General features: G+C 42.9%; 1 protein-coding gene across 2 annotated transcripts in view; it reads left to right on the forward strand.

The window, feature by feature from the left end:
- The first annotated feature begins 14,398 nt into the window (after positions 1-14,398).
- INTS6 (integrator complex subunit 6) overlaps positions 14,399-25,110 on the forward strand; it is a 46,341-nt gene continuing 35,629 nt past the window's right edge. For both annotated transcript variants that reach the window (XM_063333746.1, XM_063333737.1), the window contains exons 1-3: positions 14,399-14,989; positions 15,270-15,347; positions 16,163-16,312. In XM_063333746.1, coding sequence (XP_063189816.1) covers positions 14,879-14,989; positions 15,270-15,347; positions 16,163-16,312 — 339 coding nt within the window. In that variant the 5' untranslated portion in view covers positions 14,399-14,878. The remainder of the gene's footprint in view (positions 14,990-15,269; positions 15,348-16,162; positions 16,313-25,110) is intronic.

A 25,110-nucleotide genomic window follows, 5' to 3' on the forward strand; every position in this document is an offset into this window, starting at 1 on the left:
AATACACTCATTTTTAGCTGCCATGCAACTGCTGTTGGCTTTATAACTGTGAACATGTGAGAACAAAAAAAGTGATGCTGTGTCAGTGTGTGGGCCGCAAATGAGAACTCCTGGCTCATACATTTTGCCCCATAAGCAATTCTGGCATTGTATGCAGTCTTATTGCTGTTTCCTTTGTCCTCATTGATCCTGCTATAGTATTACTCACACTTTGGGCTCCCGACTTGCTGTAAAAAAACTCTGTAATTTAATTCACTGTCTTTTTGGTGGAACTTTCTGACCACTAATTCTTCTAAGCTCATTACTCTTGCATTTTTCTAGGCCCTAGGACTTCAGCATTTTTTTTTTTTTCCCTAAATCTTCCTTCCCTCTGTGATAGTGAAGAATCATGGCATATGATCAATAAGTAAATTTTCTATTTGGAAAATGTATTAAAATCACCTATGTAACCTGATTGAAAGGTAAATAAATTTCTCTTACATAATGCATGAACTATATGAAAGCCTTTAAGTATTTCCTTTTCTTTCATCTAAACTGTACAATTAAGAACAAGTCCAGGGAATATCAAAGAACATCTTCTTCCAACAACTTTTGTCTTTCAGCTATTTTTTAAAATTTTATTTTCTCACCTTTACCACATATGGGCCTACAGTGGATGTTATTAGGTTGACAAAATGCTTTCAACCATCTGAATCCTCATGAAGTTCCACAAGGCCAAGTGAAAGGTCCTGCACCTGGGTCAGGGAAATCCCCAGTATCAACACAGACTGGGGGATGAATGGATTGAAAGCAGCCCTGAGGAGAAGGTCTTGGGGATACTAGTGGATGAAAAATTGGACGTGAGTTGGCAATGTCCAATTGCAGCCCAGAAAGCCAATAGTATCCTGGGCTGCATCAAAAGAAGCCTGGCCAGCAGGTTGAGGGAGGTGATTCTGCCCCTCTACTCCACTCTGATGAGACCCTACCTGGAGTACTGCATCCAGCTCTGGAGCCCTCAGCACCGGAAAGACATGGACCTGTTGGAGTGAGTGCAGAGGAGGGCCGCAAAAATGGTCAGAGGACTGGAGAACCTCTCCTGTGAAGGCAGCCTGAGAGAGCTGAGGTTGTTCATCCTGGAGAAGAGAAGGCTCCAGGAAGACCTTATTGCAGCCTCTCAATATATAAAGGGGGCTTATAAGAAAGACAGAGAGAGACTTTTTACCAAGGCCTGTAGTGACAGGACAAGGGGCAACAGTTTTAAACTGAAAGAGGGTAGGTTTAGATTGGACATAAGAAGAATTTTTTTTTTTTTTTTTTTTTTTTTTTTTTTTTTTATGAGGAGGGTGGTGAGACACTGGAACAGGCTGCCCAGAGAAGCTGTAGATGTCCCGTCCCTGGAAGCATTCAAGGTCAGGTTGGATGGGGCTTTGTGCAACCTCATCTAGTTGAGGATGTCCCTGCCCATGGCATGGAGGTTGGACTAGATGGTCTTTAAAGGTCACTTCCAACGCAAACCATTGCGTGAGTCTATAATCTGAGCATATAAAGAGAAAATCAAACAAGAAAACTACTATTAAACACTGTTTTTTGCTTGCTAATATTGGAAGTATCTTAAAAGTAGGAATGAAGGAATATTTTACAAAAGAAAAAAAAGTCTGATACAACATATGGCCAAAAGATGCTATCAGTGCTATTGCTAACAAAGCTCTGGCATTAGTTTACCATGCATTTTTCCATAGAACGTTTTTGGACCTGGGCAGTTTTCTTGAAGTCAAGCCATTTTGTAGATTACCCCTTACTGCAGTTACATGGAAAGCTTCATGTTGTACAAAACAAAAAACTGAGTCTTTAAAAAAAATAGGTAGACCCTCACTAAAGCTGACAATTTTTGTCGACACAAACCTGTGACAAAAGATTGCTTTAAAAACTTGTGGTTCCCGAAGCGGAGTGGCTGAACTCATCCTTTCTGTAGAAAACGATTCCTGAGGAGCAGCTTGAGAGCAAAATTGCAGAAGTTTCAGTGTATACAGGGACTTATGACTCAGTACCATAGGGCTGTTCAAGGAGTTAAAAAAGAATCCCAGACTGTCTAATCAAACTTTTTCATGTCTTATTCTGTGCAAATATTATGAGTCACCTTCGCTTTAGCAGGTAAGTCAGCATTTCTGGCCATCACTGCAGGAAGGGGCTCCTCAGCCTGCAAGTACATATATACGTCCCAGTGATGCCACATTTAGACAAGCACAATCACAGATGGTGCTGTGGAGCATTTGGTTCCCCTATTACCTCATGGCCATTCCTGATAAGCATAATTTTTATTCTAGATAGATTACAGCCAGAATGTCTGATTTGCTTTGAACATCTTGCACAGTAGTAGGCCCATATGTCTGTAGTCAGAATCCACAGAGTGCCCTTTGATTTTGAAGAGAGAACCATATCTGAGTCAGGTTTAGCTGCCTTGGGGAGACATCCTTTGGGACAAGAGTGGGTGTGGAAGCACTGGCCCATTCCAGGACAGCCATCAAATGAGAAAATTCCTGAAAGTGGGAGAAATACTCTTTATTTGTAAAAGAGTAAATGCCCTAGAGACAAGAGGCCACACACATTTGGAAGGGAAAGCCAATTATTCAGTCATGTCCTCATCTATAACTTGGTGACCTCCTTGTGTAAAAATATTATCTGACAAGATAGTTGAAATACCTTTGTGAAGACTGAGGAACTAGTGAATGTACATCTTGTACCTCTGAAGGTGGATGAGGAAACTCCAGACGGGAAAACAAAGAAAACCCCTGAGTCAGCCCATGTGGAACTGACTGAGAAAAAAAAAAAAGTCTGCCATTCCCAGTAGTTTTGATTAGCCCCTGATGTTCAGGCTAACTGACCCCAGAATAGCCTCTGTATTGTATGCTTAATATGAGCACAGGACAATTTTCACACAGAGGGTCTAAATCAGGTATCAGTCTCAAAAAGAAAAAGGTGCTCAAAAGGCTCCGTATGAGGCCAAGTGATGTTCTTGAAGTCAAAAGAACTTGTCTGGTGTGTTAGATCAGTTACCAGTAATAGGAGTGAGCTAGGACAATAGTTGTTTTTCACTGAACCGCAACAAGAACCATTGTACGAATTGGCCATGTTAGTGCTCCCAAAGTGTTCAAGTGAGAAGACACTGGAGGAGACACGCATGGAAAGACTTTCAATTTGTAAAGAATGAGTGCTGGATTTAGGTTTCTCTATCTGAAAAAACGCGTGGGTAGGTATACATGTATGCACATACTTAAACACATTGAAAAACACCCCAAACCCCCACAAAACCAAATTAAAAAAAAAAAAGAAAGAGAAAAATAAATCTTTCCCTAAAGATAGAGAGTCCAAGACCAAAACTGTAGCAAGAAATCCTGGTACTTGCTCCAGGATGGATCCAGCTCTATTAGCTCATAAAACAGACCAGAGATTGTTCTTTGGGTTCCAGCTTGCATCACAGAAGTACATTTTCTTCTTCCCCCAAGAAAAGAATCATGATGTAAAACTGCCTTTGGGGAAATGGTCCCTGCTGTCTGCTGTCCTCCAAGCCATGTTCAGGTACCATTTGAGAGCTTGCTAAGACTCGCGTGCCAAAACTGCCAGGTAACGTGCTTACAATTCAATTGTAATAGCAGTGCCTGAGTGTTGGCCTCTGAACCTTACCAGTGTAGATCCAGGTGATGAATCTTTCTCCAGGGTTTTAGTACCTTCCAGTCCCCCAGTTTGGCCACAATGACCCTCCCACTGTAGGAGCAGGTACCAACAAGACATCTAGCAAACTTCTTGGCATTTAGGAGCTACGTGGTGGGAGTTCCAGGCAGCTGCTGGAAGCCTGACTGCCACAGGAGCACTTCTGTATGGGCAGTCCAGCTTCTGTCCTCCACAGTGAAACATAGCGAAGTATGAGCCATCCTCTCAAGCACTTCATGGTGCAGATTTATGTTCTAGGGAGTTTGGCATCTGGCTTGCAGAATCCCTCCATAGGGATGTCTGACTGGACCTGTATCAATCAGCAGTCAATTCCTCAACTCCTCCTGCGAGAGGAGTGCTAGATGCTAGGGACTCTCTTACCTTCTCTTTGATACGATCCTGCCTGGTGCTTTTCTTCTCCCAGGTGCTGATAACTGAGAGAAGAAACAGAAGAGAAACCAGGACAACTTTCCTATGCAGGGATGGGCTCAATCCTGATCTGAATGGGGAGGAGGAAAGAGGGAATGGTTGTGCAGCTGCCGCATGATTTTATACTGTGAACATATCACTGGCTGGGGGTGATGATCTGGCTCCGGTGCCTCCAAATCCTCTTGTTAGACTACATTTGTCATATGTGTGAAAGTGACAGTCGAAGAGGCTTTCCTACCATGGACCTTTCTAGGCATCTGCTCCTTCCCCAGTTGAAGGCTAGCAGTGTCAGTTCTGACTTGTATTTATGTAAGCGCTTTTTCTTTGAAATTATATTTTGATTAATTTCAGGGGGTTTTATTCATGTAATTTGTTTTTGGTGAGAAAAATATGGAACTATGCGCATTTATGCATGCACACATTCATGAACATGAAGACTCAAAAGAGAGGAAGGGAGAAACACCACTTCTGACTAGGCATAACAATTCTGAAGGGAAAAATTATACACATTTTATGCTTTTGTGTTTTAATAAGAGGTGACATGTTGCCCTAGTGCTGACTTGTAGCAGAAGAGATTAAAAATTCTTGGACCATCAGTAGTAAGAAATCACAGGGCTGCACTTACAGAGGTCATTAACTGTCCAGACATCTGTTGGGTAACAAATTCTGCTAAACATAGATCATGAAACGGTTCTTGAATTATGCAGAGGATAATTTCACAATCCAGAAAACAGGGAATTCAAGCAGAGAAAAAAAGTCGTGTTAAGACCGTTCTTATTGCCAGTTGGGGAGGAATTCACTACAATGTCAGAATTACAGGGAAGTTTGGTGCTAGTGGCAGTGGTCTGCTGGATTGCTACCAGTGTGATAAAGAACAGATTTAGACGATGGTCACAATTACAGTTACATACTCCACAAAGTGACTGACATTATAGCAATATTGGCCATATTAATTAGAGGGACACTGTGACAAAAGTCTCCAGCTAACTAGACAAAAGTAAAAACTCCAAATGTCTCAGTGCAAACTACTGTAAAACATGTTAACACGCAAGTAATAGATTTCAGTATAAAAAAGGGAGTTAGGAAACAATGAGCAGATGCAGCAATGGAAAAATTGGTGCTATGGTGGAAACAGGCTGGAGCATTCCAAACAATGTATAAATTAAAGCATAACAAACCCTAATTCCCCTTGAAAAAAGGAATACTGTCCCATTCCCCATAAATTAACTGTAGTAGCCGGTTGTGGACTCAAAACTGAGTCCAATTATGCTGCACTGGACTATAATTGGGTTAAAGGGCTGTCACTTACCTCTGAAACAAGAGCTCAAGTGATATCTGTCAACCTTTGAAATCAGGAGTTAGTCTGGAATCAGGAGTTACTTATTAGCGGCTGCAGAAGTCAAGCACACAGCACAACCAATCATTGAAAACGTGGAGAGTGAAAACACTTGTCAGGGCAAATGAGTAGTTTTGGCTTTTTTCCCTTGGCCAGCTGAGGAAAGCCGTACTGAATATCTAAGTAGAAATGTCAAGAAAAACATATTGTAACTTTTGCTGAAGGAAAAAACAAGATGAAGAGGATCTGAAATGGAAGACACGAAGAAAAATAAGAATTGATCAAGGAAAATAAAATAATAAAAAAAATGCAATACCTTGGAAGTAAATGGAATGGATATAAGAGTTAAAAGCCTGATTTTTTTGTCGCCTTTACATTGTTAAGTTTCATCTTCCTTCAAGACCCCAGTTATATAAATCACTGTTAGCTGTATATTCACAACTCAAATGAAACAGCCAACATTAATGCATATAACAGTATCAAGGCCCTAGGAAAACAGAAATAACAGAAAATAGAAATACTTCAAAGGAGGGAAGGAGCAGGAGAATCTCAGAGAAAATCTTACATTCATCACACAATCAGTGTACACAACACACTCTGCCAAACCCAGAGAAGCGTACACTTAGTGTCAGCCTGAATTACGGGATGGGCTTTCTTGGACTTGTTCATTTGGACCCATGTTTGGAAAATAACCGTAAACCGTATATTGCCTTAAAAATGGCTTACCAACAGGAAAATATTAGAACTGATCCCGAAACGTTTGAGGCTTTCCGATTGCAACATCATGAAATTGAAAGCCATCTCCAACAACAAAAGAACTCATCACTGACCAAAACAGCACTGCTTGGTGAAGACTGTTGTTACGAAAAAGGTTACACCTGTAATTCGGGGTTCATTATAAGCTGATCTCAACTCAGTTCTAACATTTTCCCAATGAGAAATGCTTTTGTAACCACAACTCAGTAAGAATTATCCTTCTGTGCTTTTCAAAGCCATGTTTTAAGTGTCCTTTCTCCCTGATTGAAGTATTTCTAAAACAAGACATTATTTTTCTGCAAGTTGATACAAGACAGATTTGCCCATGGTGGCATCCATTCAAGTTCTCTGTAACAAATAGGCCTTATATCAGGGCTTCGATGTGTGCGTAAAAGTAGGAAAAAACCCTCTCACTTCATTTTAGCGGTATCTTTTGAATAACATGCTCAGTAGACAGTCCCAAACACCTTGCCAAAGGTGCTTGAAGTCAGGGAATACAGATTTCTTCCCTGGATGAAAGAGGCTTTATCAGGTTTGTTTTACTCTAGAAGCCCTATGTCTGTGCTTTATAGATGTCTTTTGTAGAGATTTCCAATTAGCTACTAGTTGAGATTTGGTAAGTTTTCATTAACTGCTGAGTGGCAAAAGACAGACCAACTGGTCTACATTCCATTTGACACCAGTCATGCCAGCTGCTTTGCAGACAGCAACCAAGTGCATCTTTCTTTTAGAGTGTACTTTGATTTTGGGCAGAAGATGGCAATGCATAATAATCACATTTAGAGTAAAAGCTGGATAATAAACTTCTACAGTGCAGTAATATTTCAAAAAGAGAGCTCCCAGCTCTCAAATACCACACGCAGGTGTGATACCTCAGTGGGAAGCAATTTAGGAATGAATGAATAATTCTGTCCTCTTGTTTACCAAGACTATACCCATTACATTGGCCATTAAAAAAGACAAAAAAAACCCAGAAGAAAAATACACCCCATCATTTTTACCTTCATGGGAAGTGCTTATAGAGTATCTTTTAGTTGTGAATGCTTTATACTCCAAGCTGACTGTAGCTGGAATTGGTGTCTCTTAGCTGCTCGATTAGTTAGATAAATTCTGCACGCCTGTGTCTGGGATCCATGGTAATGGAGTTAACGTTGCTATGCTATGAGATGTGCGGGAGGGCCCAGCGCTTCAGGAAGGATATGATTTCCGGGGCTACTGAAACTTGGTAGTGTAGGCAAGAAGGAATGCTTGGAGGAACAAACAAAAGAAGTGGCTGGAACGGTGACAGGCGATTGCTCAGGTCAGCGGGTACGGGCAGGGCACCGCCGCCCCTGGGAGGGATGTAACAGCCATCAGAAGGATTGTTTAAAAGTGGTTTAAAAAGCTGGGAGGAGTATCCTAGTTCTGTTCCTGTCATCTCAAGGAGAGCCTGCATGGAAACGTTGTGTATTACAGGTACTTGTGCAAAGGATTGCATTAACCCCTTCCCATGCACGCAGGAGCTTTTGACCAGGGCTACAAGAAGAGAAAGCTAAACAAAACCAAGGTGGACTGCTACAAATGATCTCTCTCAAATTGTCCTATAGATGTAACTATTATCTCTGGCCATCCTGACAAGGGAGGATTATTTTTTTTCCCCTGGCATAATAAGCAAAGGTCACCTCAGACCTGTTCTGGCAAATGCAGAGGACTCCTCCTGTCTTCGTGGCCTGGGGGGCTGGAGGGACGCCGAGAACTCTGTACCAATATTTCCCTGGACACTCTGATGTTATCAACAATCAAGTGGACTGCTGCTGCCTGCTGCTACCAGCATTTCTCTGCTCTGGTGAGACCCCACCTGGAGTACTGTGTCCAGCTCTGGAACGCTCAGACATGGACCTGTTGGAGTGGGTCCAGGGGAGGGCCACAAAGATGATCCGAGGGCTGGAGCACCTCTCCTGTGAGGACAGGCTGAGGGAGTTGGGGTTGTTCAGCCTGGAGAAGAGAAGGCTCCAGGGAGACCTTATAGCAGCTTTCCAGTACCTGAAGGGGGCCTACAGGAAGGATGGGGAGGGGCTGTTTGCAAGGGCATGTAATGATAGGACGAGGGGCAATGGTTTTAAACTAGAGCAGGGCAGGTTTAGATCAGACATTAGGAAGAAGTTCTTTACAATGAAGGTGGTGAGGCACTGGAACAGGTTGCCCAGAGAGGTGGTGGAGGCCCCACCCCTGGAGACATTCAAGGCCAGGCTAGATGAGGCTCTGAGCAACCTGCTCTAGTTGAAGATGGCCCTGCTTACTGCAGGGGGGCTGGACTAGATGACCTTTAAAGGTCCCTTTCAACCCAACACATTCTATCATTTCAAGGATGAAAGTTAAGTGATAAGTTCAAGAGAAAAGAAAGAAAGAAAGAGAAAGAAAGAAAAAGAGAGGGAGGGAGGGAGGAAGGAGGGAAAAGAAAAGACAGGTAGAATACCTTAGCTTTTGTATGTTAGAGGGTGTTTTCTGTGCTCTTTGGGTCTTGACAGGCCAGCTGAGATACCCAAGAGATGGAATAAATTTAAAGGCCTGGAGCTGAGACGAGTTTTTTGGTTTTGACCAGAATCCTACCTGAAGCGATATAAGCAACGTAACACCTCAGGAAGTATATATAAGAACTGTAAATCTGTTTGAATTCTCACATGTATTACCTTATTACAGCTGTAATTTTGAAATGTTTATTTTAAACAGCTTTCTCCATGTTAGATTTAATATTCCCCCAAGGTACCAAATAGGAGAGGTCCTGCTCTGTTAAACACTGTTCGATGCATATGGAGATAACTCATTGCCTAGAAGACCTTTCAATCTAAGGCCACTAATATTAAAGGAAAAGCATGTATCAAATATACAGTTTAATTTGATTTTAATGACAAAAGCCTCCTTATCTTCTATTCAGGTGCCTTGCAACCTCTCCATCATTAATCGACTCACTTCCACTGTCACAGCACAGATGGTCCTCAAAGAGGTTTGTTTTTCCTCTGAAAATAATCTTACCGCACACTTCTGTCATAACTTTCTTTGAAAAAACCTAAGTACTTCACAAATATTCATGAACTTAGTCTCCCAGTACCCACATTCACTCTGTACAGTTAGAAAACAAACTATATCAAACTACTATAATACCCGTTTCCTTGCAATTCCACATTAACTAGTCTTCCCCTGGATGATACGCTGCCTTCACTGCGGTTCCAGCTCCCGAGGCAGGAAACAGCAAGGGATTTGGATGACTGAAGGGGTGGTGGGGAATGCAAAAATCCCCAGGAAGCTTCAAAGGCTATCCCTCTGGGTTTCCCGACGGACGGACAATGACAAGGAGGCTGTCTTTGAAGATGGGCCAAGAGAAGCCAGAATGCAACTTCTTTTAGAGGTCATCGTTCTGCAAAGGGATGTAGTTTCACTGTGTTCTGGTGCTGGGGAAGCCAAAGTACAGATTTCTAAAAGGTGCTAGACAGCTTCAAAGGCAGGCAGCTGCCTCTGCAAATTTTAGAAAAATAGGCACCCTCAGTGCAAGTCCTAGAATATACATAGAAAACCTGAGCTCCAGTTATCTTAATGCCACCTTTCTGAAAAATTTTGGGGGTTAGATCTTATCTGATCCCAGACTTCACAGTAATTACTCAGTCTAGGATGATCTAAGGTACTTGAATTATGAGACTAAATCAGTTTTGTTTGGTAACAATTTCAGGAAGAGAAACCCCACTGATCGAAACTAGTAAAAACAACCCGAAACCTCAACAATGTAAGTTGTTGTGTTTGCAAGACAAGTGAAAAATTAAATTTTATTTATAAAAAAAAGCAAGTAAGTTGAATACACAGAACTTGGCTAAAGGAAGACTAAAAGGAATAGGACACAAGTATGAAAAGATAATAAATTGAAGCTCAGAATGCTGTGTAAAGATATATATTTTAATGATAAATAGTAACATAAAATTAGACAGTGGAAAATACAAGACTTCTAAACAGGAAAAAAAACTTTAATGGTGACAATCTACAAGGCTACAGAATGGTATTCTAAAGGAAGCTCTGGAAAATTCACATATTAAAACCTGGACTGACCAAGTTCTTGAAATATTCTTTGTGAAACAGATCTCTATCGAGAAGGACAAAACCAATCAAAAAAAAAAAAGAAAAAAGTTATACTGTTAATTTTAGATCTCAGACCTGCTTGAAGGTCTTTAGCATAACATCTTCTATTGAAGGCTGCAGTTTAGGCCAAAGCAAGGCTAACGCTATGTGATAACGCAACAAAAATCTCACAAATATCAACTGGGAGAAGAAGCTGTTTAAGGAAAAACCGCAATGACAGCAAATGATACCAAAGTATTTTTGGCATCAATTTTTTCAAATTTTTTTTTGGGGGGGTTGTATTTTCATACTCAAATATGAGTTTTGATTTATTGACTTAGCATTCAATTTAACGTGAAATTTGCATTTTTAATACTGTCTTATTTGTCCCCAAATGGATGACGCCCATTCTGAAGATCAGAAAACAGGTATTCTTAGACATGCATATGTGTTCATCCTTCCTCATGGATGCATGACAAATAACATGCATGAAAGTAGCTGGAATCCTTTGTGTCATCAGGACAGTGAGAGCATTCCTCCAGACAGAACTGTGCCGAAATCATTCAACTAGATTTAGGAGAAAAGGTAGAACTGTCTCATTTAGACTACGCATGGGGTATAACTTTGCCCATCACGTAAAAAAGCTGAAACCAAAGAAAGATCCATCTGTTTTCAGTGACAGTCTCCAGCTCTCTCCCAGCTCAGCTGTGTCAGCTCTACCAGTAATGAGCATAGAGCACTAATATCACCGGCTTTTGCTCCTTTGCAGCAAATCTCTCGTACAGATTTATAAATGTGACTCTGATGGCAGTACTAGCCATTATGCCGCTCACATCAAGAGGCTGATACACATTTAAGGCTTGGGTTGATTATCTATCTTTGAAAGAATCTTTCTCAATATTAATCAAATTGGCCCGCTCCCAGCGGAGAAGTACTAATGCCTACCACAGGCAACACACACCCAGCCTTGATTCTGCCCTACAGGGGATCTAATATGGATCTAATGTAAGATGCGCAGGAGAGGGAAGAACTGAATGTTCCAAATGGCTTTAAAGGTAACGGTAAAAAGCAGGTACGTACAGAAAAGTAGAGCAAAGTGGTTTTGCTTGCATAAATCCCACTGGAGCTGCATATAAGTTTTGTCTGTGGGACTCCTCTATCAGTGATAATCACCGGGGCTGAGGGGACTAGAGGTAGAGCAGGGCTAGCTGCTTCGGTCCCACCTTCCTCTTGTGTTGGTAAGAAAATTACAGCGTGCCTACAGCACTGTAATTCAATTTCAAAGTTGATTCAGAATTCATGCTGGTTTACGACTGATCCTACCACAAAGAGTTAACATGGCTTTTTTTTTTCCCTCCTCTCTCTCTTCACTTACTGGCAACAAAACTTAAAAATTCCAAATGACCCTCCAGGATTTATGCAAAGTCTCCATGGCCCAGGCTGCCTTTCACCACAACATTTTCCTGGTAAGGCAAGAACTGTAAAATGCCTTTTTCCAGCACTTTGGAGAAGGAACCATTCCAGAAGTTTCCCATTTTTAGGATGCTCTCCAAGAAGACACACAATGCTTGACACAGAAAAGTGATGCTGTTTTTATTAGGATGGTCAATGAAACATTAGCAACATACAAATAGGAGAGAAGATGGCATGTCTGAAGAATGTGCTTATCTCAGAGATTTAAAAGGAAGCCAATTAAAGGCCAACATCATATGCTCACTCAACATTACTCCCAAATGAAGTTACTAATCCCAAGGCATGATTTGTTAATGCAGCACTGCAGCCTTTACTTAACAACTTGAATCCCACTGCCGTAGGGAGACAATTACTACTCTAGCAGCAGCCACGCTTGCTGACCTTAGGAACTGCAGAAGATACTTTCTGTGGGGAGCCGAGGGCAAGAAAGTTGTCCCAAAACACCTCTGTAGAGAGAAAATGGCTGTGAACCAAGTCTCTCTGATAGTCCAAATGTTTTACTGTGTAACCGGGGCTGGCATGCAGCTAGATTCCAGGGCAAGCCAGCAATGTGGCCTCTGCGGCACCTGCTGGTTTGGTTCCTCTGACAGCAGGGATTCAGATTAACCAGGAGAACCTGGACCAGAACAGCCTTGCTGCCGGTCACGAGACATGGCACCACGGCTGGAGCTCTAACACTGGACTGCTGGGAAGATACAAGCAGCTCAAGAGCTAGGTGCACACAAGCTTGGCCACTCTTATCACCACTAACAGGATCCATTCCAAGCAATACTCATAGTAAAAGATGTGGCTTCCAAAAAAACCTAGCTGCCATATTTTGGTTTGCACTGACTCCAAAGTCTCCTTCTCAGCTTACACAAGGTCCTTGAGATTGGAGATTCCGTAATGGCCTTGAACGGTGAACTGGGCTGAAAGGAGCATCCCTGACTTCACCCCAGTGCCTGAGAATGCATGGCACAGGTCACAAATGCAGCCCCAAGAGAAAAGCCAAAATAAGCTGCTCGCAGGCATAAGAAAGTATAACAACCTGTAATGGAAGTATGATTCTATCCCTCTCTCTTCCTAGAAAATAAATGCTAATCTTTCGTTGGTCTTAAAAAAAAAAAAAAACAAACCAAAAACCAGCCCAAACCAGCTCTTGCCCAACAACACAGAAATCTTGCCTGGAAGAGCAAGATGAATCAAACCAATTTTATCTTGAGAGAACGAAGGAGGACAGTAGCCTCATACCTTATAGAGCAGTGGATGGGGGAGCACATCAGCTGGATCAGACAAAAAAAATATCAGATAGGAAGCAGAGCAATCTCCCAAAGAGATTATGCTAAGAAATGGCTCCGGAGTTTCTGCTCCAAGGCTATGAGAGCAGAAACGGCAAGAGACTGAACTACTGGAGAAAAAAAGCCCAAACAACCAAACAACCAACAACTGAGAACAGAGATCTTCGTCATTAATTGGCTGGAAACACTCCACGGTTATATGATTTATAGGAAGGAAATGTGGAGTGCTTTAGCGTGGATCAAAGAAACATTAGTGCTAATCTCTGTCTGTATGTAGGGGAAAAGGTCACAGTTAGGGCTAGCCAGGTTTTTTTTTTTTGTCTGTTTTTTTTTCCCCTTAATGAACGAGTGAAAGGCCAGACGTCGTCTCTGGGAATTCACCACCACCAAAACGGTACCGAACGCCGTTTTCAACATCCCAAACCCCATGGCTATGACGGACAAACGCGAGGGCTGCCCGCCAGGAGCCCAAGTTCCCATATCCAGCGACACCCCCCTCTGCCCCCCCGGCCACAGCAGGGCCGGCGGGCTTCGGGCTGCCCTCGGGTTCCCTGCCCGCTCCCCCGGCCTAAAGGGCAGCCTTATACAGCTCCCTCCCGCTCTCCCAAAAGGGTTCCCTTCCTCCGGGGTAGGGGGGAAGGACCCGCCGGGGCAGGCGGGGACTTCCCGCGGCCCGGCCCCGCGGCGGCCCGGGGACCTTCCCGCAGCCTCAAGGAGAGCCGCGACGCCCGCCCCTTCCCTCCCTCCCTCCCTCCCGTGACTCACCCGCCCGCTCCCGCCGGGGACAAACCACCAGCCCCGGAGTCACCACCCCGGCTCCCCAGGGGGCCTCCCCCGCCGCTCTCTCTCCCACCCCGAGCAGGCCGCCTCCCGCCCGCCGCGCCCCACAGCAGACGGGTCGGGCAGGCCGCTACCTCCCCGCGAGAGGCGGCACCCCCGAGCCCTAGGAACAGCCCGACCCGGGCAGCAGCAGCTCTCGGTCTCTCTGCCGCCCTAGCCCACACCGCCATCGACCCCCTCAGCCCCTCTCATGGGCGTCTGCCCCAGGAGCGTTCACCGAAGGAACAGCGACGGCATCGGCCCCTGTCCCTGTCCCTGTCCCTGTCCCTGTCCCTGTCCCTGTCCCTGTCCCCCCCCACCACCACTGCGCCTGCGCGGCGGCACCACCGCTCCTTCAGCGGCCCCGGCAACCCCCCCACCCCGCTGATTTGAATATGCTAATGAGGCGGTTATTGCCAGCCCTATGGCGGGTCCGGGAGGGGGTCACGTGGGGCGGGGACGTGTCCCCGGGAGGCGGGGCCCGACCTGCCCAGCCTGCCTTAAAAGCGGGCGGCGAGCGAGGAAGCGCCTCAGTCAGAGCGAGAAAAGTGCCGGGTTGGCGGGGCTGCGGCTGCTCCGCCCGAAAACTTCTGAGTAACATCAACAGGGGGAGGGGAGGGCGGGCGGCGGTGGAGGAGGAGGAGGAGGAGGAGGAAGGTGGTGGAAGTGGTGGTGGTGGGGGGAAGGTCAGCAGCAGCGCAGCCCTATCCGCCTCTCCCTCATAAACCAGCCTGTGTCGGGCTGAGCAGGCCCCTCACACAAAGGAGGGCAGGGCAGGCAGGGCTGCCCCCCCCACACCTTCCCCCCCCAACACCTTCCCCCCCCCCCCTCCGCCTCGGCAGAGGGGCAGCGGGGAGGCGCCCCTCCCCGTGCAGAGCACTCACAGCCACTTACTCCTCTCCTGTCCCCCGTCTTCTTCTTTTCTTCCTCCCTTTCCTCCCACCCCCGCCCCGCCGCTCTCCCTTCAGCCCCCCGCCCGCTGTCCATGTAGCCGCCCGGCCGCCGGCCCCTCCGCACTATGCCCATCTTACTCTTCCTGATAGACACGTCCGCCTCCATGAACCAGCGCACCCATCTGGGCACCACCTATCTGGACATAGCCAAAGGCGCTGTAGAGACTTTCATGAAGGTACCGGGCTCTGCCTTTGCGAGAGGAGGCGAGAGAGAGCGAGAGTGGCTGCGCGGGGAGGGGGGGGGGGGGGGGGGCAGGGCGCGGGGGGCTGCCTGGGCCGGGGGCGCGGGGCGAGGCGGGCGGGCGGCAGTGAGTGTGTGTGCGGGCAGGGAGGGGAGGGCCGCGCCGGGCCGTGCCCAGCCGAGCCTGGTGAGGGGGGGATGGTGGTGGTGGGGCGCTCCGGCCTCTCGGCTCACCCTCTGCTTTGTCGCCCCCCGCCCTCCCCACCGCGCCGCAGCTCCGAGCCCGGGACCCGGCCAGCAGAGGAGACAGGTACATGCTGGTCACTTTCGAGGAGCCACCCTACGCTATCAAGGTAACCCCAGCTCACCGCCCGTCCTCCCGTTCCGCCCCCCCGCCCCCGGCCTCCTTCCGGCCCCTCCGCGCCGCTGCCGGCGGCCGCCCCCCCCGCCCGCCCCGCCCGGGCTGCCGGCGGTCCAGGGGAGCTCGGCACACGGGGGCTCCGTCGGCGGCGGCGGCAGCGCTGACATCAACATGGCCGACATCTTTTTTTTTTTTTTTTTTTTCTCCCCCTGTGTGGTGTGTGTGTGTGTGTGTGAGAGCGCAGCAATGAACTGTGGGGGATATTTATTCAAGTTGGGAGAAGTGACAGCAACTCCCAAGGAGAGTTCAGCTTGGAAAAGGGAGCGAGCCGGGGGAAGGACCGACTTCAGCCCGGAGAGTCCGGGCTCGGAAGGGGACGGGACTTTCCTCAGCCCCGCCGGGGCGGGGGAGGGCGGGGGGAGGCGGACCCCGGGAAGGGGGCGGAGGGTCCACATGACACAGGACCGTGAACCTGTTGGAGGTCTCTTCACAACGGAGTCGACTTCCACCTCGAAAGGGCTGTGGGGGAGCAGTGTAAATACCTATAAGGTTTGTGCATCGGTCACTGCACAGAAATTTGTCCTGTGGAACAAATCAAAAATCTTCATCTGACAGATGGGAAGCTCTGAGGTTTAAGAGAAGTATGCATTTTCCAGCTTTATGGAACAACACTAAATATTAGTGACTTCTCAGGTGTTTTGTTAGCATTTGTAGTGAGCGGCGTGCAGCAAGGCGGGCACTTGGTAGCCTAACAGGAAAGCAAAGCTCATATCTGGGGAATAAGTCTTCTCACGTTTCTCTTTTCAGGCTGGCTGGAAGGAAAACCATGCAACGTTTATGAATGAACTGAAAAACCTTCAAGCTGAAGGCCTTACGACTCTTGGCCAGTCCCTAAGGACAGCTTTTGATTTATTAAACTTAAATAGATTAGTAACTGGCATAGACAACTATGGGCAGGTAGGTTAACTATTAATAGGTGGAAAAATCATAAAACACAAACTTCCCAGAGGCAACAATTAGCTAGTTGTCCAAAGTGGTATCGTCATGAAATACTCAATATGGGGTGTTTTTCAACAGTAAGCAGAGCTCAGATAGTTTGAAGAAATGCAGTTGCTGACTGTACCCAACTTTTCTTTCTTTTATTTTTTTTTTTTAACTTCAGTTATTCCTCAGTTTTTAAACTGTGATGTAGTCTCAAAGTTGACCTTCTCAGTTAAACTTTGGGGTTTTTTGTATCAACTGTGTGTTTCAGAACCTTAGCTGGTGAGCCTGGTGGGATCATGAAAACTTTGGTTTCTTTATACAGTGCTGTATAATCAATTAAGTACAGTTTGGGAGATGAGCCATTTTTCTAAAAACAGTGCACGTCCAAAAGTACTGGATGGAGCACAGGTTTTTAGAAACCCGTTCTTTAGTTGTTTACTACAACTCTTCTCTTCTGGGAGGACAGGACATCTGCATACCTTTATTTTTATAAACCTGTCTATTGTATCAGAGCCTTGAGAAGCAGTGCTTTTCTAATGTCTGTATTGCAGCTATCCCTTTAAAGCAGGAATTCTTTTTGGGGTGGGCCAGCATTCTCTTGCTCAGTAGTATGGGTTGCTAAAAGACAGAAACTCTAGGTTAAACATGTGCTTTAGGAAGCATACCCAGTTCTTTCTGGCACTGGACCAAATCCTGGATTTGTTTGGCATGAAGGATGTTACTAGTATTGGGAAAAGTGTATCGTGTATTTTTCATGTGGGGCGTACTAACTTGATTCTCCCCTTTTTCATTTATTGTTCTCATGTAATGCTTCCTCTACTATCTGAGGATTAGTTACTGCTCTTGGTATTGGGAATGTGGTTGTGAAAATAAGTCCCCTTTTTCCCCCCTCCCCTTTCTAGTCTAAGCAGAGTCTATGTGGTACCATGCCATGTTTGTTTGGGAAGAAATTTCTCTCTCTCATGTTGCATTGTGTGGCTTTGCCACTAGGTGATCAAGTGAGCCTAAACATTTTTAAAATGCCAGTTTAGTGATGAAACTTAAAAAAAAAAAGTGCTAATTCCACACATGGTTATTTTTTTGTATATTACCATCTGCTGTCCTCTTATACATCTGTGTGCTAATCTTTCCCATTTTCTGATGTTTTTGTTTAGTTACATGAGCTATGTGAAGCTTTTTTGAACACTTAGCACTGTAGGCACACACACGAAATACTTGCTCATTCCCATTGCTGCTGATTATTATAACACTCTAAACCCCTGTCAAACACGTTCAGCCCATGTCAAATAATTTGCTCAAGTGAACCAGCTGTGCTCAACTACTCAATCAAGTGGGCAGTTGAGTTGTCATGACTGTTTTCACTCACTAGTAGTGTTCATTACTGCAAATAGCTGCTCTTTTGTCTGTGGAGCAATGACTTTTTCTTTGTTTGATCTGTTTTGGTTACAAGTCTCTATGGGGGCTTGAATCCACCCTTGCTTACACATGTGTTTTGCTCTGTTCCACATGTGGAGCTGGCTGTTCAAGAGGTGTTCACATGTGCAGTCAGGTGACTAACTAGAAATTCTAACTCTGTTTAGTGTCTGCAAAAATAGATGAATATATTGCAAGTGCTGGGTCATCTGCTGCTGAAGTCACAGGTTCCCATTTTGGTTATACTAATCAAAGTAGTGTTTTTTTCATAAATCAGATCAAATTATTGAGCGCTTAGCTGGTCCTTCGGTGCTCGCAGGATGAGATTCAGGGCAGTTAACTTTCCTTAACTTCACATTGGCCTTTGAGCCATGTCATGTTATCCTGTCAGCTTCCTGTTCATGTCTATTACCTAAAATTTGCTCAAGATAAATGGGTATTTAAATGCATGTGGTATGTGAAACTTACAAGTTCAGGACAATAAAAGTGATCAGAATGCTCAGTTGCATTTGAAATAGTTTTCACTCAGAATATGAAATGCCGATGCACCTTTTTAAAAGCAGTTACAGATATTAAGACCACAAAATATTTAAGTAGTGAACTAAAGTATAGCAGATAGATGTTTGAAGAGTGATTATCTTAGAGTGGAGCGAGAAGATAATTTTACAAAAATGCACCATTTAGATGATCTAAGGTGTGGTATTACATGAAGTAATAAATCTAAACTTTTATTGAGCTTTGCTCTAGAAAATTTCTCTGGCTTAACATCTTTTGACTAACACACTTGTGTTTTGGTGTATTGACAAGCTTCTAAGGTATTTGCTAAATCCACTTATTTCATATGTATGAGTTGTAAAACAGATTTTTATTATATGTGCAAATGACAAGACCGTTGGGGTCATCTGGTTATGTCATCCAATGGCATGATGTCTTGTCCCCCTGCTGAGTATGAACTGTTTGTTTAAATGTCAGCGTGACTCACTCTACTTGATTTCTTTCAAAGTAGACCAGAGTTCTCCATCAGCTGACTTCCTGAACAAGAGTGATGGCTGAATGGTCATTCTGAAATGGAGGAAAATCTCCTGCTTCATATTTTCTTGCAACATTAATGTTAGGATTTTTAACATGAGTATTTATGATATTACTTTTTCAGTAAATAAGTACTGACGCAGTTGCTCATGAAGATTGAGTTACCAACCATACAGCTGTATTACCTGATCACAGTATCTCATATTCAAATCTTAAAGGGACACTGTCAACACATTTAGATTATCAAGAACCTTGAAGATTTTTTTCATGAGCTGTTTCTGATATTAATGCTAAGATATGGCTATATACACCCTTTGTCTTACCTGGAGTAGTTAGATGCACGTTTTGGTGAAGGTGTTTGTCAACAATGAAAGATTTTGGAAAGTACACATATTTTAAGGTAACTGTTCCTTTAATTTTTAGTGCACTTCCAGATTGATAAATTCTGTATTATATTGTTTGAGTCCAATAATAGTTGCAGTGTTTTTTTCCCCATGTAGTATGCTGTGTGCTGATTATGATAGCAGAAGAATGAACATTCAAATAGGTTTGTCATCTTCTAGCGTTCACTAAAAATAGTGGTCCTCTTCACCTTCTGCATTTTTGTAGAGAGCTTAGGAAAAAATACAGGATTTGGATGTCTTCAGGAAGAAAGCAGTTTAAACACGTTAAGTTCACTAAGGGCTCACTGTCATATCACACAAAACATCGTACTTCATTAGCCCAGTTTGCACTTAGCTAATTGACTTCTCTTCGTCATATTTTCCCCAGTTCAGCTTCTCCATTGTCTCAGGTAGTCTGAAATACCAAGCCCTTTACTAGGAGGCTTCCTGTCCTCTTGGAATACACTCCTAAATCTTACAGCTGTGGCTTGTTCAGCAGTGCGTGTTTAGTCACAATTTAACTGAGTAGTTTTGAGTGAGGCAAACGTGCAGCTTCTTATAGTTGATGAAAGGGTTAAATACTAATAGATATGTTTCTCTTTCTGTGGAAACAGAAAACATGAATAATGTATCTATTTTTATAATACAGCAAAATTATAAACAAATGGTTGAATTGAACCATCTATGTACTTCAGTTATTTGCAGTTTGTAGTGAAGTTTCTAAGACTGAGCTCTGAAATCTAAGGTAGGTAAAATATATACCAATGGTATTTTGATACTCAAGTGCAAAGGACCAACACAGCACTACCAAAACTTGAATCTGATGGATGTTTGAAGTAGATAAAGCTCTGATTCTCTGATACCCTGTCTGTTTCACCTCGCCTATTGTTAATTGCCTAACAAAGGTCTCTTACTATTTTTTTCAGCAGTATTGCATAGAATGAGGTTTGAGAGGATAAAATGTACTTATCTGAGTGGATTTCAAAGTGGTTGAGTTGATGTATCACGGTATTTTTCCAAATTTTTTCAGGGTGAAATTTCATTTTAATATTGTGGCTAGAAACAGCACTTTTCAATAACATAAGCTTTTTATCTCACTGGAGTATCTTGCGCAGAGTTCAGAATCATAATTATTATTGATATGGTAAAACTGGCTTAGAGGAGTTAAAGCACATACTAACTTAGTTGTTTTGAAACAGAAAAATCAACTATAATGTTTTTGTAATCCAAGTGGATTTGGGATAGGTTTTTTTCATTCACAGAGATGAACAGGGTGCCCTCTGGACTTAGACTCGTACAAGAAACACTGTTTTGAATGATTTACCAGGCTGTGTGCAGTCTTGGTGAAAGTTTTTTTTTTTTTTTCCCTGCAGTGCATTTCACATATGTACAAAAGTATAACTAAGGAATATTGAAGCAAACTAAAATCCAACTGGAATTCAACTGATTAAGAATAGACTTATTTCTGACCTGGAAGGTGTCCTGCATATAATGGCATTGTTTTTAAACACCACAGTTTTTCTCCAAGGGTTTTATTCATACCATGTATGACCATCAGAGAATCTAATCTTAGGTTAACTACTACTTTACAGTTCTCTCCATTTGTAGCTACAGTGATAATTTCACACAGTAAAACTCCTTGTTGGTCTGTAGAGAACAGTGTGTTTTGCCATAATGACTTAAATACAGTAGTATTCCAAATACATGTAAATAGCATACGTAGGAGATCAAGTCTAATTGTGCTTATAGGCACGACAGCTTTATTTTAAGTGACACATTGTAGACTGACTCCTTGCTTATGCGCTTACCTGTGTCTAAGAGCTGCTGAGCTTAAAAAAATCGACAACGATCACACATATTGTCCCCTAACATTGCAAACATTATGCTTTTGCAGTTACATGTACTGTTTTCTTTAAATTGTTGAGCAGTTTTATTTTCCAATTGGTTTTTGGAGCTTTGTTCCTGCATTTCCTTGCTTTCAAAAGTCAAACTCCTTCAAGCATGACTTTTGTCTTGTCATTCTGGGGTTATAAACACTGCACTGGAATGGCCTGTGTTGAGTGTGCATCCAAATTTGGAACCAAAGTTTGGGTTAGCATTTCCTGCTTTGTCATGCTGGCATGGTGGCACAGGCAGTTTGCTTCTTATGTTGCTAGAGGCAGAAGTTTACACTTCTAGAGCAACTCCCCCATTCTCCCGCCCCCGGGCCCCCAACAAAACCAAACAGGAGAATTTCAGACAGTAGAAAACAACACAGCAAGCTTAAGTGTGGTAATGGCAGAAATACAGATAAGAAAGGATTTCTCACAAGCTCCTGTTTTCTGTGGAATAGAAGTGGTTTTGACATAAACCTATAAGCCTGTTATGTCAAAGATCTATATGTGAAGTGCTGGTGAAAGTCAGTCTTTCTCACCTCCTACACGATGAAATTAAGCATATTGCTTCTAATTTGTACTTTTTAGGCTGTAACCTTTAAATATGCCATCTTGTCTGCTCTTGAAATGTTTGTAATTTTTAGTTTTGTTTTATAGTATCCTTTAATGAGAATTATGGCAGGCATCGTTGCAAGTGTCTTTTTGTGTTGTGAGGTGGAACTACATGTCTTTCAGCCTTCCCAGAGTAAAAAAGTTCAATGAAAGTCTCAATAATAATAACTACATCAGATTTAAGTGTTCTTAAAATCACTTGTCTAGTTCTAATCCAGTATATTTTTAAAGAAGAATTCAAAAGTTAAAACAGGCTTACTTTATTTTTTTCAGATGAAAATGATCTCATCAATCTGTTTCACTAGCAGAAAGAAGTGAGATACTTCCTTGTGTTCTGAATATCAAATATACTTTGACCGCTTTGAATCTTTAAGTGCTCAGTATTTCAATAAATTTGATTTGGAAGGGGCAGTGCCATAACACGTTCATTGTGGCTTTGATTTTTAAGGGTCGGGTGAGCGCATTCGTGCTGCCAAAGCTTAAGCAGATGATACAAATGTCTGTCTCGGCTGATATTCTTGGATTCACTAAAAAGTAATCAGAGAGAGTCTAAGGCCTGTTAGGTGTACCAAAATTTTGTCTCTTGGCTTGACTTTCTGTCTGGAACAGTTCATTTGCCTCAGGTCGTTATAGACTCCTTGGATATACTAGCTTTCTTATTTGGGTGCTTAAAGGCACGTGTTCCACGGTTGAAGTATTCTTGCTTTTTTGAAATGTGTTTGCACTTCATCACAGCCAATTGTCAGGGAGGCAAGGCAAATACACATAGATAGAGAGCCAGGAGTTTGGTTATGGTGTGAAGCACAATTATTTATTTTTTTCCCCCCAGTGTCTCCATGGTTATGTTTATTCTCTTTAAGTTTGTTTTTACTTTTCTGACTGAATAGTTACATTCAGTCTTGTATTTCTGTTGTAGACAGTCTGTACCTCTGAAGCCTGAAGGGAGCAACCATTACTTGTGTATATGTCTGAGTTTTAATTCAACTGAGGCTCAGTTGAAACTGATTGTGTTGCTTGAGAGTCTTGCTTGCTGTTGCTTTTTTCGTGTAGCACATTCTGTACCTTTAACAATGCAGTGAGTCTTTTATTTCATAGAATATTCCCATTTCTGCATCTCCCACTTAAAGAGCGTGTTAATGTTTCCACTTCGTGTTGTGATTTTTAGCATCATATTGCCTGTCCCTTGTTTCAAGTTGTTTTCACTTGTTGTTTATGCAACAGATTGGAATTTCATATAATCTGTGAGTGTTAGTATCTAGCTAATAACAGAACTCTTATCAAATGCCCACTTTGCATTGTGTAATCGTGGTGCTAATTTTAATTGTCCAAAGTGTAGACCAGTCTCATTTAAAGAAAAATTAACACTGCAGATGGGAGATCATGGTTAGATGTGTATTTAGGATAAATCTTTCATATGTATTAAAAGATCTTTATCACTTTTTTTTTAAGTGGGCTAGCCTGTGAGCCATAGGAGATTTCTGATGATCCTGTAGTATATTTCTGTGATGTCTATGAAGGATATCACGTTTGTGAAGTATTTTCCATGTATCAGCGTATTTTTACTATTATAATTCTGAATATTGACAGCAAATAGGATTTCAGGTTCTTTATTATTGCCTGCATATTTTATTTAAAAAAAAAATATGTAAGGGATGTATTTAATCACTCTGGTATTTTTTTCTAGTAGGTGAACTAGGTTAGTGCCTACAGCTGAATTTAGGTAAGAAGTTGCTGGCTGCAAAATATGATACGAACCTTAGTCAGGAATCTTGAATGACTATGATTGGGATACTGAATATATAAGATTTCTGGTTGTATGAGAGGACAAGAGGATTTGTTAAAATCTGATCCTACTCTAGTTACTCTAGTACGGGTGGTACATGTGCATCTTGCAACACTGCACTGGTAGATAACTAGAATAGCAGATAAATGTGTTGATTATGTCTAACATAGTTCTGTCTCTTTAACATCTGAGGTCTTTTAGAAGACTGGTCTAGCAGGAACTGTGGTGCAGATGAGGTCTCTAGTTCTGGGGGTTTGACAGCAATTCGGAGACTTGTGTATTGAAAATAATGCTTAATGTCTTCTTATTGACTTTGCGAGGAAACTTCTACCTGAATAATGACATTTGATGTTTGCTCAGTGTAGCCACTCCCATTTCTTTTAATTTATAGGGTTTTGGTTTTTTTTCCTATCTACACGTAACTGCTACTGCTTGTGGAGTGCAGGGTGTTAATCTGATGTCATCTAATAGTAACGTTTGAGGATAAATTACCTGAATACACTGCGCATTTTGTCAATGTCTCCTTGAGCCAAAAAGCTACATTGAACAAATCCAGAATATTTGTCATTGAAATCAATTTAGGACCCTGATGCTCTTTTTTGCTGTTCAGCATACAGAATATGAGGGAAAAGTGGCCATCTCTTTCTTTCACCAATGTCCCCCAAGCTCCCGAGGGCTTTGAATCCAAGAATGCTGACTTGATTGTATACATCTGTATACAAGATATATCCAGCCTAGCTACCTCCTCTGCTCCTGAACTTATGGCCTCTCATGTGCCCACAGTTGTGCCAGACTTGCTTCAAGTTGTGAGTGTGACTTCATGTAGTAAAATAAATCAATGATTGATTCAGATCCTTAATAAGCTGGACTGTGACCTGTAGTGGTTCAGCATCTGTTTTAAAACAGCTGAGTTGTTCCTGCTGTAGTGGTGATAAACTCCAGGAGGGAGTGGTGGGGAAGTCTTGAGGCGGTTATTCAGAAGAATTGCCTTATGTTTGTGAGTCAGTAAGCCACTTCCAGTCAGGTTGTTAGTACTCTGGATTGATGACCCCCAAAAAGGTCGGGAGAATTTTGTATAGAACTCTCTTTTCGTTTTTTCACCTTGGGTGGTGTGTTTGGTTTTGGGGTTTTTTTTTTGTGTGGTGATGGTGTTGTTTTTTGTTTTGAGGTTTTTTTGTGTGTTTTCCCTACGCAGTGTGCTGGCAACTGTGATATTCATTACCCTTCTCCAGTATATGGAGAACAGAGGCCTGGCTTAGTACTGTGAATTGCACTGACTGAGCCAGGACCAGCTATGTAAAGTCATTGCTGTGAAGCAGAAAGGCTGCAGTAATTAGGGACTTGATCCAGGATTTGACAAGGTCAGTTATTTTTGGAATAAAGCATTCAGAAATGTTTTTAGGAAATAGGACCAAAATCATCTTTAAACCCAGATTCTTTGGGGCTGACTTTAAAGTTATGTTTGGTATGGATGTTTTTTTTTTTTTTGAAGTTTATAAAAGCTCAAATATAACCTATTTTTAGCAGCTTGAATTTACTATATTCAGTCAAATAACTTTAGAAACCAACAGGATTTGTTAGTTGATTTACCCAATTTCAGATGATTTCAGTAGTGATTCATTTACTAATCTGTAGCTGAGAAGGAGCATGTTTTTAAGTGACAGGTTTCCATTACCT

The sequence above is a fragment of the Chroicocephalus ridibundus genome, chromosome 1 (genome assembly GCF_963924245.1).
Source record: "Chroicocephalus ridibundus chromosome 1, bChrRid1.1, whole genome shotgun sequence".
NCBI lineage: Eukaryota > Metazoa > Chordata > Aves > Charadriiformes > Laridae > Chroicocephalus > Chroicocephalus ridibundus.